We start from the raw sequence: 16976 nt of genomic DNA on the forward strand, positions 1-16976 counted from the left end.
GCATTTCTTAATATGCAGAAAGTAAAACTGTGGTTTTCGATGTAACATTGGCATGATAAAAGTTTGACTAGCTACATGGAAACAATTGTTTCTTTTCTGATTGAAAAGCAATAAGGAGCAGTGTGCCCCAGGGACTGGTACCAGGTCTTCAGCTTTTACAACTTTTGTAAATGGCCTGGAGGAAGGCATCAATGGTAAAATTACTAAATTTGCTGAAGACATGACAATTGATAGAAAAGTTTATTGTGAAACGTAAGTGAGAAGCTTGCAGAGATAAAAGATCTGGCATATATATGGTTTATGATACGTGAACGTATCCAATTTGTTTAGTCAAATGAAAAGTTAGCTCTTGAGATGCAGAAGAGAGTAGGAAAGTGGATGTCTTAAGTGTGTGATGCACAAAAGGCTGGTGGGCTACTTTGGAGGTACAGCAAGTAACTGGGAAAATTAATAATGCCTCTCTTTATTACAAGAGGAATTGAATACTTATGTAGAGAAGTTATGCCTCAATATGCTACTTTGGACATCTGCAGCAACGAAAGGTGACTCCTCTTAGAGAAAAAGTTGAATGAGCTAGGCTAGAATTTAGAAGAATTTAGACAATATGATTGAAACCTACAAGATCATAATGGGTAATGACAGGATGGATACACACTTCTTCCTCATGTGGGATGTTTTACAGCAGAAGTAGGTGGAAGCTGAATTTTATTATGGAAACAGATCAGCAGATAGACAGAGGGGGAAAAAAATCAAGGATTCGCTCCCAGCAGCTTTGAAGAAATGTGACATCCCCACTATCTTTTGGAAAGCTCAGGGCCCAATCACTTGAAGTGGAAAAGGAGCAATGGGGACAGTATTGAGAACCTTGAGGCAATGTACCAGGAGCCTACAACAGCCCGTCATAAATATTGGAAGGAGTATATCCAATAACTGACCCAACAGCCATTTCCTGCCCCATCTGTGGTAGGTCGTGTGGTTTCCATGTTGGTTTCATCAACCGTCTCAGTACTTACAAAACAGAGCAAGTCATCTTTATTCCTGAGGAACTTCCTAAATAGAAGAGGAGTTGCTGTTCAGATTTTGCTAAGCCTCACGACCCAACTGTGGAATCAGGATGAGGACCAATATTCTTGCAGGCAGGTTTGAAAGAGCTATTTGGAGTGTTTGTTTTTTTGGCAGAGATATGGGAGCATGATAGAGCAATGATAGAGCAGAGAACGGGGTTGTTGGTATATACAAGTAGACACAGTGTGTAGTGAGACCATGAGGAAGTCAGCAGGATGTGTTCAAGTCTGTCTGTTTTAAAGCAAAAAGTATCAGAAATAAGGGTTATAAATTTAGAGCATGGGCCAGTACATGGAACTATGATATTGTGGCCATTACAGAGACTTGGCTGTCACATGGCCAGGAATGGCTACTGAATGTTCTGGGATTTAGAGGTTTCAAAAGGGACAGGGAGGGAGGCAAAAGAAGTAGGGAAGTAGCATTACTAATCAGGGATAATATCACGCTGCAGTAAGTGATGCCGTGGAGGAATTGTATACTGAGTCAGTATGGGTGGAAGTCAGAAACAGTGAGGAAGCAATCACTACATTGGGGCTATTCGAGACCCACCTCAATAGCAACAGAAACAATGAACAGATCGAGAGGCAGAGTTTGGAGTAGTGCTAAAATACAGGAGTGTTGGCATGGGTAACTTCAGCTTCCCTAATATTGATTGGCACCTCAGTGCAAAAAGGTTAGATGGGGCAGAATTTGTTTTGTGTGTCCAGAAATAATATATATCTAAAAAGTGAGGTAGTATTCACGGATTCAATGTCCAGTTAGGAATCGGATGGCAGAGGGGAAGAAGCTGTCACTGAATCACTGAGTGTGTGCCTTCAGGCTTCTGTACCTCCAACCTTATGGTAACAATGATAAAAGGGCATGCCCTGGGTGGTGGGGGGTCCTTAATGATTGGCACTGCCTTTCTGAGACACTGCTCCTTGAAAGAGTTCTGGGTACTATGTAGGCTAGTACCTAAGATGGAGCCAACAAAATTTACAACCCTCTGCAGTTTCTTTCAGTCCTGTGCAGTAGACCCCCCCCCCCCCCCCCACCTCCCATACCAGGCAGTGATGCAGCCGGTCAGAATGCTCTCCACGGTACATCTGTAGAAGTTTTTGAGTGCATTTGTTGACAGGCCAAATCTCTTCAAACTCCTAATGAAGTATAGTCGCTCTCTTGCCTTCTTTATAGCTGCATTGATATATTGGATCCAGGTTAGGTCCTCAGAGATCTTGACACCCAAGAAGTTGAAATTGCTCACTCTCTCCACTTCTGATTCTTTTATGAGGATTGGTATGTGTTCTTTCGTCTCCATCTAAGATTCTACCAATAATGGATGTATCATCAGATCATATTTGAACTATGCCTAGCCACACAGTCATGGGTATTGAGAGAGTAGAGCAGTGGGCTAAGGACACATTCCTGGGGTGCACCAGTGTTGATCATCATCAAGGAGGAGATACTGTCACCAATCTGCACAGATTGTGGTCTTACAGTTAGGAAGTCGAGGATCCAATTGCAGAGGGAGATATGGAGGCCCAGGTTCTGTAACTTATCAATCAGAGTTGTGGGAACGTTGGTGTTAAATGCTGAGTTATAGTTGATGAACAGTATCCTGTTCATTGATGTTTGTATTGTCCAGATGGTCTAAGGTCATGTGAAGAGCCATTGAGATTGCGTCTGCCATTGACCTATTGTGGCGATAGGCAAATTGCAATGGGTCCAGGTCCTTGCTGAGGCAGGAGTTCAGTCTAGTCATGAACAACCTCTTAAAGCATTTCATCACTATAGATGTGAGTGTTACTGGGTGATAGTCATTAAGGCAGCTCACATTATTCTTCTTAGGCACTGGTATAATTGTTGCCTTTTTGAAGCAAGTGGGAACTTACACCCATAGCTGTGAGAGGTTGAAAATGTCCTTGAATACTCTCGCCAGTTGGTTGGCACAAGTTTTCAGAGCCTTACCAAGTACTCCGTCAGGGCCTACCGCCTTGCGAGGGTTCACCCTCTTTAAAGACAGTGTAAAATTGGCCTCTGAAACAGAGATCACAGGGTCACTGGGTGCAGCAGGGATCTTCACAGCTAAACTTATCTTCTCCCTTTCATAGCGGGCATAGAAGGCATTGAGTTCATCTGGTAGTGAAGCATCGCTGCCATCCATACTGTTGGTTTTGCTTTGTAGGAAGTAATGTCTTACAAACCCTGCCAGAGTTGTCGTACATCCGATGTTGTCTCCAACCTCATTCAAAATTGTCTCTTCACCCTTGAAATAGCCCTCTGCAAGTCAGACCTGGTTTTCCAGCACAGACCTGTGTCGTCAGCCCTGAATGCCACAGATCTAGCTTTCAGCAGATGATGTAACTCCTGGTTCATCCATGGCTTTTGGTTTGGGAATGTATAATAAGTCTTTGTAGGCACACATTTAAGCAGTCACAGTCTAGGTTCAAAGGTATGTAAACTTCTAGGGTAATGCCTTCTACAAAAGCTATTTGGAGTTAGGTGTTCCAGTCAATGAGGTGAGATTGGAGATGTGGGTTGTAGAGGTGTCCTGGCCGATAAAAAATGAAACAGAAACTCAGGTTACTGATGGAGCCTACCCTTTTCAAGAAAGATCTGATTTGCCAGTAGGCGGCGCAGCACACGGCAGCAGCGGCCTTTTGGATCTGGTACTACTTTAATTTAGTTTTTTTAATTTAATCTTAAATTAAAATTTAATTTTAAGGCACAATTAGGGTTTAGGGCAATGGATAACAGAGTGACTATCTACCAGCACCAGTTACTGCTACAATACAGAGATCACCCAAAAACAAACCTTCATGAAAATCTGCTGGGTAGATTGCGCAACTTCGGTTTGCTGAGGGAATTGGGCCTGCAGTCCTTGGAGTTGCCTGATGCCAGTGGCCAGAGTTGGAGATGTCGTAAGCGGTGTGCGAGGAAGCGGAAGCAAGGCAAGCGGGCAGGAGTCCGTGCCAGGAAAAAAGTGAGCCCTAGCCGGCCAGCCCTCCCGTCCATTCTACTCTCAAATGGACATTAGATTGGACTACATCTGTGGCAACGAAATACTCGGTGGGAGTACAGAAATGGACGGAATCCCGGGCGCCGCCATTCAGCTGATTATTTATGTAACAGATTTTCCCCCAAGCCATTGGACTACCAACCTACTGACCTCTGCTGTGCCTATTGTCTTGTTTATTATTTATTGTAATGCCTGCACTGTTCTGTGTACTTTATGCAGTCCTGGGTAGGTCTGTAGTCTAGTGTAGTTTTTGTGTTAGTTTACGTAGTTAAGTGTAGTTCTTGTATTGTTCATGTAGCACCATGGTCCTGAAAAACGTATCGTTTTTTTACTGTGTACTGTACCAGCAGTTTTGGTCAAAATGACAGTAAAAAGCAACTTGAACTTATGTGTGCCATGCCTCAATCAAAACATTTTTCAAAGGACCTTAGAAGAAGAATTATAGAGATGCGTGAAGCTGGAAAAAGCTACAAAAGCATTTCAAAACACCTGAGTTCATCAGTCCACAATAAGAGAAGTTGTCTACAAATGGAAGAAACCTTACTACTGTTGCTACTCTCCGCAGGACTTGGCGTCCTGCAAAGATCAAATCACGAGCACAATGTGTGAAACACTCTGGTTTCCTTGGCTGCATAAGTCTAGGGAAGACTGTCTCCGGCCCTGCCAAACTAGAGATTGAGGTGCACTTGATCCCACCCCAAACCTCGGTTTGTGCAGATGCTGTGTCATTTGCTACCCTGTTACAAATTAACATCATGAAATAACAGACAGTACACTGCATACAATTAAAGGAATTACATTTATGAATCTTAACTGAAGGGTTAGTAATGAATAACAAAAGGAAAAGGACCCATTCTAATTAAACAGTCAAATCCACGAGTTGGAGCCCATCTTGAACTCCTCTGTCACTCACACTCTGGGTCCTTGCTCAATGTGAAAGCACGTACTATCTTCCAACCATCGCTCGCAATCCATCTCAGACAAATAGGTCTCCCACCGGATTGTACGCTACAACCGGTTCTCCCCAGTGTCTTCTCTTTTCATCTCCTCTCGAACAAAAGCCCAAGACCAACTTTATTGTCCTCATCAAGAACAACGTCCCGCTAATGGGATGGCACACATTCCACATCATCCCTTATCTTCAACAATAACCCAAACAGATTGAAAGCAGAACAACCAGCTCTTACAGAGCTGCTAAATGAAATACTTAGAGCACAACAGTAAAGATGTGAACCAGGGCATTACATGTGCAGTGTCGAAGGAGGTGAAAAGGAACCCAAGAGTAACAACAAAGGATCTGCAGAAATCTCTAGAACTTGCTAAAGTCTCTGTTCATTTGTCCGTTATAAGAAAACCATTGAACAAGAATGGTGTTCATGGAAGGATGCCACTGAGGAAACTACTGCTCTCCAAAAAAAATTGCTGCACCTCTCCACTTTGCAAAGTAGCGCCTGAATGTTTCACAATGCTTCTGGAACAACGTTCTATGGACAGGTGAGGCAAAAGTTGAATTTTTTGGCAGAAATACATAGTGCTCTATTTGGAGGGAAAACAGCACTGCACACCAACACCAAAACCTCATCCCGACTGTGAAGCATGGTGGAAGGAGCATTACGGTTTTGTGCTGCTTTGCTGCCTCTGCGCCTAAACAGCTTGTAAGCATTGAGGGAACAATTAATTCAAAATTGTATCAAGACATTTTACAGGAGAATGTCAGGGGAGCAGAACATCACCTGAAGCTTAATAGAAGTTGGATGATGCAACAAGACAATGATCTGAAAGACGAGTAAATCAACAACAGAATGCTTTTTTTTAAAAAAAGGAAAATTATGCTTTGGAATGACCATGTCAGAGTCCAGACCTTAACCAAGTTTTGATGCTGTGGCATGATCTGAAGAGAACTGTTCAAGGTATCCTAGGAATATTGATGAACTGAAACTTTCATATGGAGGAATGGTGTAACATTCCTCCTTGCTGTTGTGCAGGTTTGATCAGCAGCTACAGGAAACATTCAGTGGCAACTTTTGCTGCTAAAGGAGGTTCTACCAGTTATTAAGTCAAGGGTTCACATACTTTTTCCAGCCTGTACTGTGAATGATTTAACAATGTGTTCAATAAAGACATGAAAAGTACAAATGTTTTGTGTTATTAGTGTAGACAGGTTGTGTTTGTTTATTATTGTGACTTAGATGAAGATGAGACCACATTTTATGAGTAATTAATGCAAATGAAACAGGTATTTGCAAAAGGTTCACAAATTTTTACTTGCAACTGTATTAGGCAAGAAATGGGGAGTGTAATTTGGGAACAAGTATACTCAGGGAAATGCGGAAGTTGTTCATGGAGAACTTGTATGGCATTCAGGATAGGGTTGTCTCTTTGAGGCAGGGAAAGGATGGAAAGGTGAAAGAACCATGGTTGACAAAGGATGTAGAACATTTTGTTAAGAGGAAGAAGGAGGGTACTTAAGGTTTAGGAGGGAATTATAACACAGTGCTTTTGAGAGTTACAAAGTAGTCTGGAAGGAATAGAATTATGAGAGTTAGAAGGAGGTGTGAGAAGGCCTTGGTAACTAGGATTAAGGAAAACCCAAGGGATTTTACACATGCGAAGAATAGGAAGATGACTAAAGTAAGGGTAGGACTGATCAGGGATAGAAGAAGAAACATGGTCCTGGAGTTGGAAGAGATAGGATAGGTTCGTAATGAATATTTTGCTTCAGTGTTCACCAGTGAGAAAGACCTTGACGTTTGTGAGGACAGCGTAAAATAGGCTGATATGATAAAATGTGTCAAGTGCTGGAACTTTTGAAACACATAAGGATGGACGTTTCCTTGGCAGAATGGGATATAGCTTAGGTTACTCAGGGAAGTGAGAGAAGAGATAGCAACATCGTTGTTGATGATCTTTGTATCCTCATCAGCCACAGAAATAGTACTAGATGATTAGGGTTGCAAAGTTTATTCATTTGCTCAAGAAAAGGATGAGGAATACCCTGAGAATTATAGGTGAGTCTTACTTCAATATTGGGCAAATTAATGGAGAAGATTCTTAAAGACAGGATTTATTACCATTTGGAGAAGCATCGTCTGATTAGACATAGTCAGCATAGCCTTATGAGGGACATGTTGTGCCTCATGAGGCTGATTGAATTCTTTGTGGATGTTACAAAGCACAATGATGAAGGTAGAGCTGTAGATGGATTTTAGTCAGGCATTTGACAAGGTTCCCCATGGTGGGCTCATTCAGAAAATCAGGAGGCATAGGATCCAGAGAAACTTGTGAATTTGAAATTGGCAACCATTCGAAGGTGGTTGTGGACGGAGCATATTCTGCCTGGAGGTTGGTGACCAGTGGCTTTCCACAGAGATCTGTGTAGCAGGTTGTCAATTGTTACAACAGGATATTGACAGGATGCAGAGCTGGGCTGAGAAGTGGCAGATGAAGTTTGAAGTGATTCACTTTGGAAGGTTGAATTTGAATGCAAAGTACAAGGATATAGCAGGATTCTTAGTGTGGAGAAGCAGAGGGATCTTGCTGTCTCAAAGAATCCATGAGCATTTGTTGCAGCTCTATAAGATTCTATTGAGACTACACAGAGTATTGTATTCAGTTCTGGTTGCCTCATAGGAAGGCTGTGAAAGCTTTAGAGAGGATGAAGATTAACCAGGATGCTTCCTGGATTAGAGAGCATGTCTTATGAGGGTATGTTGAGTGGGCTAGGGCTTTTCTCTTTGGAGTGAAGGAGGATGAGAGGTGTATAAAATAAGATGCATACGTTGAGTGGATAGCTAGAGACTTTTCTCCGGAGTGGAAGTAGCTAATAATAGAGGGTCAGAGGTAAAATCTTTGCATAGAGAGTGCTTTGTGCATGGATTGCCCTGCCAGGGATGGTGGTATGGGCAAATGCACTATGGGCATTTGGGCATATGGAGGTTATGTAGGAGGCAAGGGTTAGATTGATCTTAAAGTAGGTTAAAAGGTTGGCAGAACATTGTGGGCTGAAGGGCCTGTACTGTGCTATAATGTTCTGTGCTCTATATAAAATAATTGGAAACACATCTGACTACCAGGTTAGTATGGATGTATGGAGCATATGGTGAATAAGTCTGAGCAACTGGCTGTCCAACAAAGGACAACTTGATCCAGCTTTTTCCATGTTCTCCCATTCTTGTATAGTCACAATGTTACTATTTGATTTCTGGTTTGAGGTTTTATATTATATGATAAGCAAATTGAACACTTCACTACTCTAATCATGTTCTAGATATCTTTCGGAAAGAAGTTGGGCAGAGAATCAAATCCTTAGAAGGAAGTGACATACATAGGATCAAAAGATGTACAGTGCCTTGAAAAAGTGTATTCAGTCCCCACATGTGTAGTGTGGAGAGTGTATTGACTGCCTACATCACAGGCTGGTATGAAAAAACCAATGCCTTTGAGTGGAAAATCCTACAAAAGATAGTGGATTTGGCCCATTATACCACAGGTAAAGCCCTCCCAACCATTGAGCACATCTACATGAAACACTCTTGTAGGAAAGCAGTATCCATCATCAGAGATCCCCACCACCCAGGCCATGCTCTTTTCTTGCTTCTGCCATCAGGTAGAGGGTACAAGAGCCTCGGGGCTCACACCAGCAGGTTCAAGAACAGGTCCTACCCCACAAACATCAGGCTCTTGAACAAAGGGGATAACTACACTCACTTGCCCATCCATTGAGATGTTCCCACAACCAATGATGTCACTTTAAGGACTCTTTATCATGTTATCTCTTATTCTCATTATTGCAGTTTATTTATATATTTACATTTGCACAGTTTGTTGTCTTCTGCACTCCAGCTGATCTTTCATTGATCCTGTTATAGTTATTACTCTATAGTTTTGTTGAGTAGGCCCTCAGAAAAATGAATCACAGGTTTGTTTATCATGACATACATGTGCTTTGATAATGAAATTGACTTTGTACTTTGTATAGCTATTTTCACATTTTACTGTTTCACTTCTAACTTTAAAATATATTGAAAGAGGACTTTGGAAATCTACAAAACATTGTGCATCATGTGAAGTCAAAAGAAAAATTCCAAATCCTGTCAACAATTTACTAAAAATTACAAACCAAAATTGAGGCTGTACAAGTATTCATCCCCTTTGTAATTACAATGCTAACTTTTCTCAGGTGCAATATAATGTGTTACCTTACCAACTCAGCCAATTTGTTGATGTACAAAATTGGAGGATCACCTGCTTTCAATGATGCTGAATCCCAAGAGAAGGAGTTTGTCGAATGCCTACAAGAAGGCTTTTTAGAGCAGCTTATGGTCGAGCCCAATATAGTAAAGGCAGTTCTATATTGGGTATTGTGTAATAAACAAAACTTGATTAAGGGTCTTAAGGTAAAGAAACTCTTAACAGGCAGTGATCATAATATGATAAAATCCACCCTGCAGTTTGAGAGGGAGAGGCTAAAATAGAATGAATCAGCATTATAGTTGAGTAAAGCAAACTACTGAGGCATGAAGAAAGAGTTGGTTGGAAGGGGGACATGAGTACGGATGACAATAGAGCAGCAATGGCTCAGCTTTTGGAAGTAATTTAGAAAATTCAGGATTGGTTCATCCCAAAGGAGAAGAAGAGCCTTTCTCAAGGGTTTATAAAACAACCATAGCTGACAAGGGAAATCAAATACAGCGTAAAAGCAAAAGAGAGGGCATACAACATAGCAATAATTAGTTGAAAGCTAGAGGATTGGGAAGCTTTTAAAAACAGAAGACAACTAAAAAACCAATGAGAGAAAAGATGCAACATGAAGGTAAGCGAGCCAATAATATAAAAGAGGATACCAAATTTTTTCAGATATAAAGAGTAACTGAAAGGCAAGAGTTGAACATTGATTTACTGGAAAATGACAATGGAGAGGTAATAATAGAGCACAAAAAAGTGGCCAAACCGATTAAGAATTGACTGGAAGATAGCAGTAGCATGCCTTAAATTTGAAAGTCAAGGGGCAGAATTGAATGTATTCTATTACAAGGCTATTGCTCAGAAGAAGGTGCTTGGGAAACCAAGAGGTCTGAAGGTAGATAAATTACCAGCACCAAATAGACTAAACTCCTGGTTTCTGAAAGAGGTAGCCAAAGAGGTTATGGAGGCAGTAGAAATGATCCTTCAAAAATCGAGATTCTGGGGTAGTTCAAGAGGACTGGAAAATTTCAGATGTTCACTCCACTCTTTAAGAAGAGAATAACATTTGTAACTTGGAAGCTAAAGGAAGAAAAGTATAGGCCAGTTAGCTTGACTTCAGTGTTTGGCGAGATCTTAGAGTCCATTATTAAGGATGAGGTTTCAGGAACTTGGAGGCGCACAATAAAATAGGCAGAAATTAGCATGGTTTCCTTAAGACAAAGTCTTGCCTGACAAATTTGTTGGAATTTGAGGAAGTAATAGGCAGGATAGACAAAGGAGAATGAGTGGATGTTGTTTACTTGGATTTTCAGAAACCCTTTGACAAGGTGCCTCATGTGAGGCTGCTAAACAAGAAAAGAACCCATGGTATTACAGGAAAGATACTGGATAGACAGAAGATTTGAAGCTTGCAGAACGAAGAGAGTGGGGATAAAAGGGATGTTTCCGGTTCGCTGCCAGTGACGAGTAGTGTTCCGTAGGGGTCGGCTATTGTGAATGATATTAGATGATGGAATTTATGGCTTTCCAAACAGGTTTTGTGGAGGGGCAGGTTGTGTTGAGAAAGTATGGAGTTTGTAGAAGGACTTGGACAGATTAAGAGAATGGGCAAGCAAGTGGAAGATGAAATATAATGTATGGAATTGTATGGTCATGCACTTAGAAGGATAAAGTCATAGATTCTTCTCTAAACAGGGAGAAAATCAGGATCAGAAGTTCAAAGGGAATTGGGAGTCCTAGTGCAGGATTCCTTAAATGTTAACTTCCAGGCTGAGTCATTAGTAAGAAAAACAAATGCAATATTAGCATTCATTTCAAGAGGACTAGAATATAAAAGCAAGGAAGTACTGGTGAGGCTGTGTAAGGCATTGGTTAGAACTTATTGGAATATCATGACCAATTTTGGGTCGCTTAACATTGAAGGAACTCCCGAGGAGGTTCATGAGAATGATCCTGGAAATGGAATGTTACCCTTTCAGGAGCTTTTAATGGCTCTGAGCCTCTTCTTGTTGGAGTTTAGAAGAATGAGGGAAGATGTCTTTGAAACCTACTGAATATTGAAAGGTAGGGATGCAGAGAGAATGTTTCCAATGGAACAATGATGCAACTACCTAGAACCTGAGAGCACAGCCTCAGAGTAGAAGGACATACCTTTTGATCAGAAATGAAGAGGAATTTCTTCAGCTAGTGGGTAGTGAATCTGTGGAAATGATTGCCACAAATGGCTATGGAGGCCCAATCACTGGATATATTTAAAATGGAGCTTGATAGGTTCTTGATTAGTAAGGGTGTGAGAGATTAAGGGGCAGAAGAATGGAGTTGAGAGGGAAAATAAATCATCCATGATCAAATGGTGGAGCAGACTCGAGTGACAAATGGCCTAATTCTGCTCCTATATCTTACAGTTAAGTTTTAAATTGGAATTCTTGGGAAGAAAGAAACATCTGTTTACATTTGTTCCATTGTGGACTTTATGCATTGAGATGTGAAATCTGCTCATACCAACAGATATTTATAGTGTAATTTTAATACCTTTTTAAACCTGTCAATGTGTGGGACTCTTGATTTGGGCGAGAGTGAGAGAGCCAAACAAAAACTGGTTATTCCCAACATCAGTTTTTTTTAGGTATTTTTAAAGCCTGTGGCACAGGCAATTCTGCAGAATGTTCATTCCAAAGGTTTGCCTTTTGGAGGCTATATTTGCTATCAGAGCAAACTGAAAAATTATATTAATTTGATAGTTTTGTTTTGAAAAATTGCATTTGTAAAGTGCTGTTATATAAGAGGTTATTTAATTCTGTATTTTATAATCAAACAAAAGTAAGAAACATTTCCAGTTTAAAATATAGTTTTCAAACCTATAATTATGACTTTTAATGTTCTAATATGGATTATTTCTTCATCCAAAGTAATTAAAATTACTATTACGGTATGATAACATTTTAGTTTTGAATATAGTCTTTCTGAATGTTTTGTAATCACCAAGGTAAATGGATGGTTAAAGAGAATGATGGGATGATTAAAATTAATTACTATTTGGTTTTGAAAAAACAGTGTGATAAATTTTCATAGAACTGAACATGAAATGAAATATGGTTCATGAAGGCAGTCTTCTACATCTGATTTTGCTTTTTATGCTCAGGTGATCATTTGTGTTCAGTCTCTGTTATGAAATATACTGCAAAATATTCAAAACATTATAATGACTTTAAAAATAAAGGGATTCAGCCATTGTGATTTAGTTAGTATGTGTCTTAAGAACCATTAGCTTTGCATAGAAGAATTTTTACTTAAAATTAAATAAAATAGATATGATGTTCTCCTTGTTTTGCTATTAACATGGGAAATTGATTTTTACATGTTGTTTGTATTTATTTTAATAAAACAAAGTGGAAGAGATCATTCCCAGCATTGAATGTTTGTTCATTCAGGTGGAAATGATTCATTTCCAATTTTTTTAATTTAAGGATCATTTCTCTCCTATATAATTTTTGTGTTTTAATTATTTCATATGAATATTGAACTGAACAACTCCAAAGTACAAATCTTGCCTGACATGGAGAAGTGAGTTGAGCACTGGCTTGTCCTTTGCCCTCAGCCTGAACACCTTAATCTTTTTAATCTGGTTTATCACTTAAATCGGATAAACATTGGTTCATTTTTCAATCTCTGGTTAGGCCCGACACTTCAATCTAGCCTTAAATCTGCTCCAACAATGGCTGCCATAGCGATGGAAGTACCTGCATTCTCATGAGTTCTGTTTGCCAAATCATGCAGGAGACTGCAAAAACATCAGATATTTTAGACAGTTCAAAAGCACACCTCCAAAAGGAAAATTACAGCCTGTGGATTGCAGTTATCATAGTCCAGAAGAAGTATATATAGTAGACTCCTATATGAAGAAACGGCAAATGGAGTTTAATCCAGACTAGTGTGAAATTTTGCACTTTGGGAGGTCAAGTGGAAGAGCAACATGCAAAGTAAATGATAGGGCCTTTAAGAATATTGATGTACAGAAATTTATTGTGTTCAAATTCATGACTCCTTGAAAGTAGCAACACAAGTCGGTAGGTTTCCTAAGAAAGTGTAATGACTGCTTGTCTCCAATGGTCAGGGTGTTGAGTATAAAGCTTAGGAAGGCATGTTGCAACTTGAAGTATTGTGTGCAGTTCTAGTTGCTGCATTAAAAGAAGAATGCAGAGGCTTTGAAGAGGGTACAGAAGAGATCCACTAAAAGGTTTCCTTGGATTAGAGAGTATTAGTTCTAAGAAGAGGTTAAAGCTAATATAGTACTGGAGCATCAGAGGTTGAGAGGTGACCTGATAGAAGTACAGTATATAAAATAATGTGAAGAAATAGTAGGGTGAATGGTTAGAGTCTCCTTTTCCAGGGTGGAAATATCAAATGCTAAAAGGCATAGATTTAAGGGAGAAAGTTTAAGGGAGATTTGCAATTTCTTTCTGCACAGAGAGTGCTGTTTGCCTGGAGCATGCTGCCAAGAGAGATGGTGGAAGCAGACATAACTGCAACATTTAAGAGACAGGTACATGAACAGGCAGTGAATACAGCAATATAGATAATGGCAGACGGGATTAGTTTAAATTGACATCATGGTGGACACAGACATTGGGGGTCAAAGGGCCTGTTCCTGTGCTATCCTGGTTCCATGTTTTAGATGAATATTTTTTTAAATTTCACTCAGTAATTTTACAAAAATCAGTGTTGTCTCATAGTTATAGAACACACAGAAACAGTCCCTTCGACATATCTTGTCCATGCCGAACCACTAATCAGCCTAATCTCATGGACCTGAACCTGGACCATTGCCCTCCATACCCCTCCCATCCACGTACCTATCAAAGTTACTCTTAAATGTTGAAATTGACCTCACAATCACCTCTTGTGCTGGCAGCTTGATCCTCTGAGTGAAAAAGTTCCCCTTCACATTCCCTTTAAGCATTTCATCTATCACTCTTAATCCATTACCTTTCGCTGTAGTCTCACCCACGTCCATGGAAAAAGCCTGCTTGCATTTACCCTATCTATACCCCTCATAATTTTATAAACTTCTATCAAATCAACCCTCTATCAACTATCAAATCAATCTATGTTCGAGGGAATTAATTCCTAACCTATTCAACCTTTCTTTTTAACTAAGGTCTTCAAGTTCCAGCAATATCCTTGTAAATTTTCTCTGTACTCTATTAATCTTATTTACATCTTTCCTGTTGGTAGGTGACTCAACCTGGACACAATACTACAAATTGGCCCTCATCAACGTCATATACAATTTCAACATAACATCCCAACTACTGTACTCAGTATATTGATTTATGAAGGCTATTGTGCCAGAAATTTTCTTTATGGTCCTAGCTACAAACGTTTGTAATTGTAACAAGGAATTATGGATCTGTATTCCCAGATCCCTCTGTTCCGCCACATTCCTAAGTGCCCTACTGCTCACTATGTAAGAACTACCATGGCTGGGCTTCCCAAAGTGCCACAACTCTCACTTGTCTACATTAAATTCCATCTCCCATTGTTCAGCCATTTTTCCAGCTGGTCCAGATCCTGTTGCAAGCTTTGATAATCTTCCTCACTGTCCAGTGCACCCCCAACCTTGGTGTCATCTGCAAATTTGCTGATCCAGTTTACCACATTATCATCCAGACCATCGATATAGATGATGAATAACAAAGGACCAATCCATGTGGCACACCACTAGTCACGGGCCTCCAGTCAGAGAGACAACCATCTACAACCTTTCTCTGCCTTCTTCTGCAAAGCGAATATCTAATCCAAATTACTACTTTATCTTGAACACCAAGTGACTGAATCTTCTTGACCAGCCTCCCATGCAGGACCTTGTCAAAGACCTTGCTAAAGTCCATGCAGATAACATCCACTATCTTGCCTTCAGTAACTTTCCTGGTTAGGTCTTCAAAAAAACTCTGAGATCGGTTAGACACGACTTACCATGCACAAAGCCTTGTTGACTATCCCTAATCGGTCCCTGTCTATCCAAATACTTATGTATCTGATCCTTTAGAATACCTTTCAATAACTTTCCAACTATTGATGTCAGATTAACCAGTTTATAATTTCCTGGCTTATTCTTAGAGCCTTTTTTAAACAACAAAACAACATTGATTATTCTCTAATCTTCTGGCACCTCACCCATGGCAAAGGATGCTTTAAATATCTCTGCAGTAGCCTCATACAGGGTTCAAGGAATGAACCAAATCCTCATATCCCCACACTAACAATGGCCCCTCACTTAAACCAAATTTTTTTTTTGATCTTGCCAAGTGATCAATTATGCACAATCCAGTGTTTCCTCAGGGACTGTAGTGTGCAAGATTTGTCAACTGCTCCCACTCACTTCTTTTAAACTCTCCACTTCCACACAATCCGATGTCTCCTTGGGATTGTGGCAAGCAAAGTGTTCCGACCGTCCCCCCTCACTTTCTTTAAACTTTCTCTTCCTTTACACAATCTGGTGTCTCCTTAGGATTGTGATGTGCAAAATGTGCTGTCTACCCCGCTCACTTCTTTTAAACTCACCCTATTGTATTTTACTAGTCCACAGTACAACAGTAAAGAAACCAATTGTGACATTTGTAAAGCGATGGTAGCAAAGGAATTCTAATTGTAGTGTAGAATCTTACAAATTGCATGCCAACTTCGTATGATAAAAAAAATTTTGTAGATATGACTCTTTTCAAAGCCGATTTGGATAAAGTAATATTTAGACTAATTGTAAAATTCATTGCAAAATGAATTTTCAGCCTTTTCATTAGATCCGAGGTCACCTTTGAATGCATTACTTGGCCTAACTGCTTTTACCTCTTCCTACAGGATTCTGAGCATGTGCACAAGGCATTTTGGAAGTGTTGTGGCGCAGACAATTCGAACATATAAAACAGATCAATTTCCACTTCTACTTATTATAATGGGAAAAAGATCATCAAATGAAGTTTTGAATGTGATTCAAGGTAATTTAAAGAACAAGATTGATATTTTTGGATACAACTTGCATAAAAGCCATCAGTTTTTCAACATGTTCATTCTTATATGGATCCATGACAACATTTGAATAGGGTGCCTTTTTTGTCAAGTATCTATGTCATTAAATTGCATGTCAAAATGCTTCATGCTAAGTTTATCTTTTCAAGATTTTCACCATAGTGTCTAATCCCTCCAAATTGTTCTTCCTTTAATTGTAAGAAGCAAGTAAGTGCAAGTATATGATTTAAAAATAGCTATGTTGGTACTCAGAAGGAATCTATTCAGTCTAATCTTGAATTCATACCCTTTTTAACAGTGCCACTTGTTAATGCTTTTCTAATGAAAGCTGGAATTGCTTCCCTCTATTAAACATTCAGTAATCTTAATAACTTAAAGCTCAATTGTGTTCCTTTGTTGCTAGGTAACACAACAGTAGATGATTTAATGATGCGGCTGATGAATGCCACGGAGATCTTTGCAGCTCAACAACAAGAGGATATAAGGGATGAGGTAAAAAAGACTGAGAAAGTCATATTTTAAACAACAGTTTGTATTTTAGGGACCTTTAATATAGCAAAACATCACAAGTTGCTTCATAGGAGCATTGACAACAAACTTTATCTGCCCTGGAATAATAGTGCAAGTGACCAAAGATTTGGTCAAGTTCGTTCAGTTTACTGTCATTCAATTGTACACACGTATACCCCAAATGAAACAAAGT

General features: G+C 39.7%; 1 protein-coding gene across 1 annotated transcript in view; it reads left to right on the forward strand.

Moving 5' to 3' along the window:
• faf1 (Fas (TNFRSF6) associated factor 1) overlaps positions 1–16976 on the forward strand; it is a 329838-nt gene that overhangs the window by 237256 nt on the left and 75606 nt on the right. Inside the window, exons 14-15 of the mRNA XM_073063028.1 lie at positions 16106–16242; positions 16677–16765. Coding sequence (XP_072919129.1) covers positions 16106–16242; positions 16677–16765 — 226 coding nt within the window. The remainder of the gene's footprint in view (positions 1–16105; positions 16243–16676; positions 16766–16976) is intronic.

The sequence above is a fragment of the Hemitrygon akajei genome, chromosome 12, assembly GCF_048418815.1.
Source record: "Hemitrygon akajei chromosome 12, sHemAka1.3, whole genome shotgun sequence".
Classification (NCBI taxonomy): Eukaryota; Metazoa; Chordata; class Chondrichthyes; order Myliobatiformes; family Dasyatidae; genus Hemitrygon; species Hemitrygon akajei.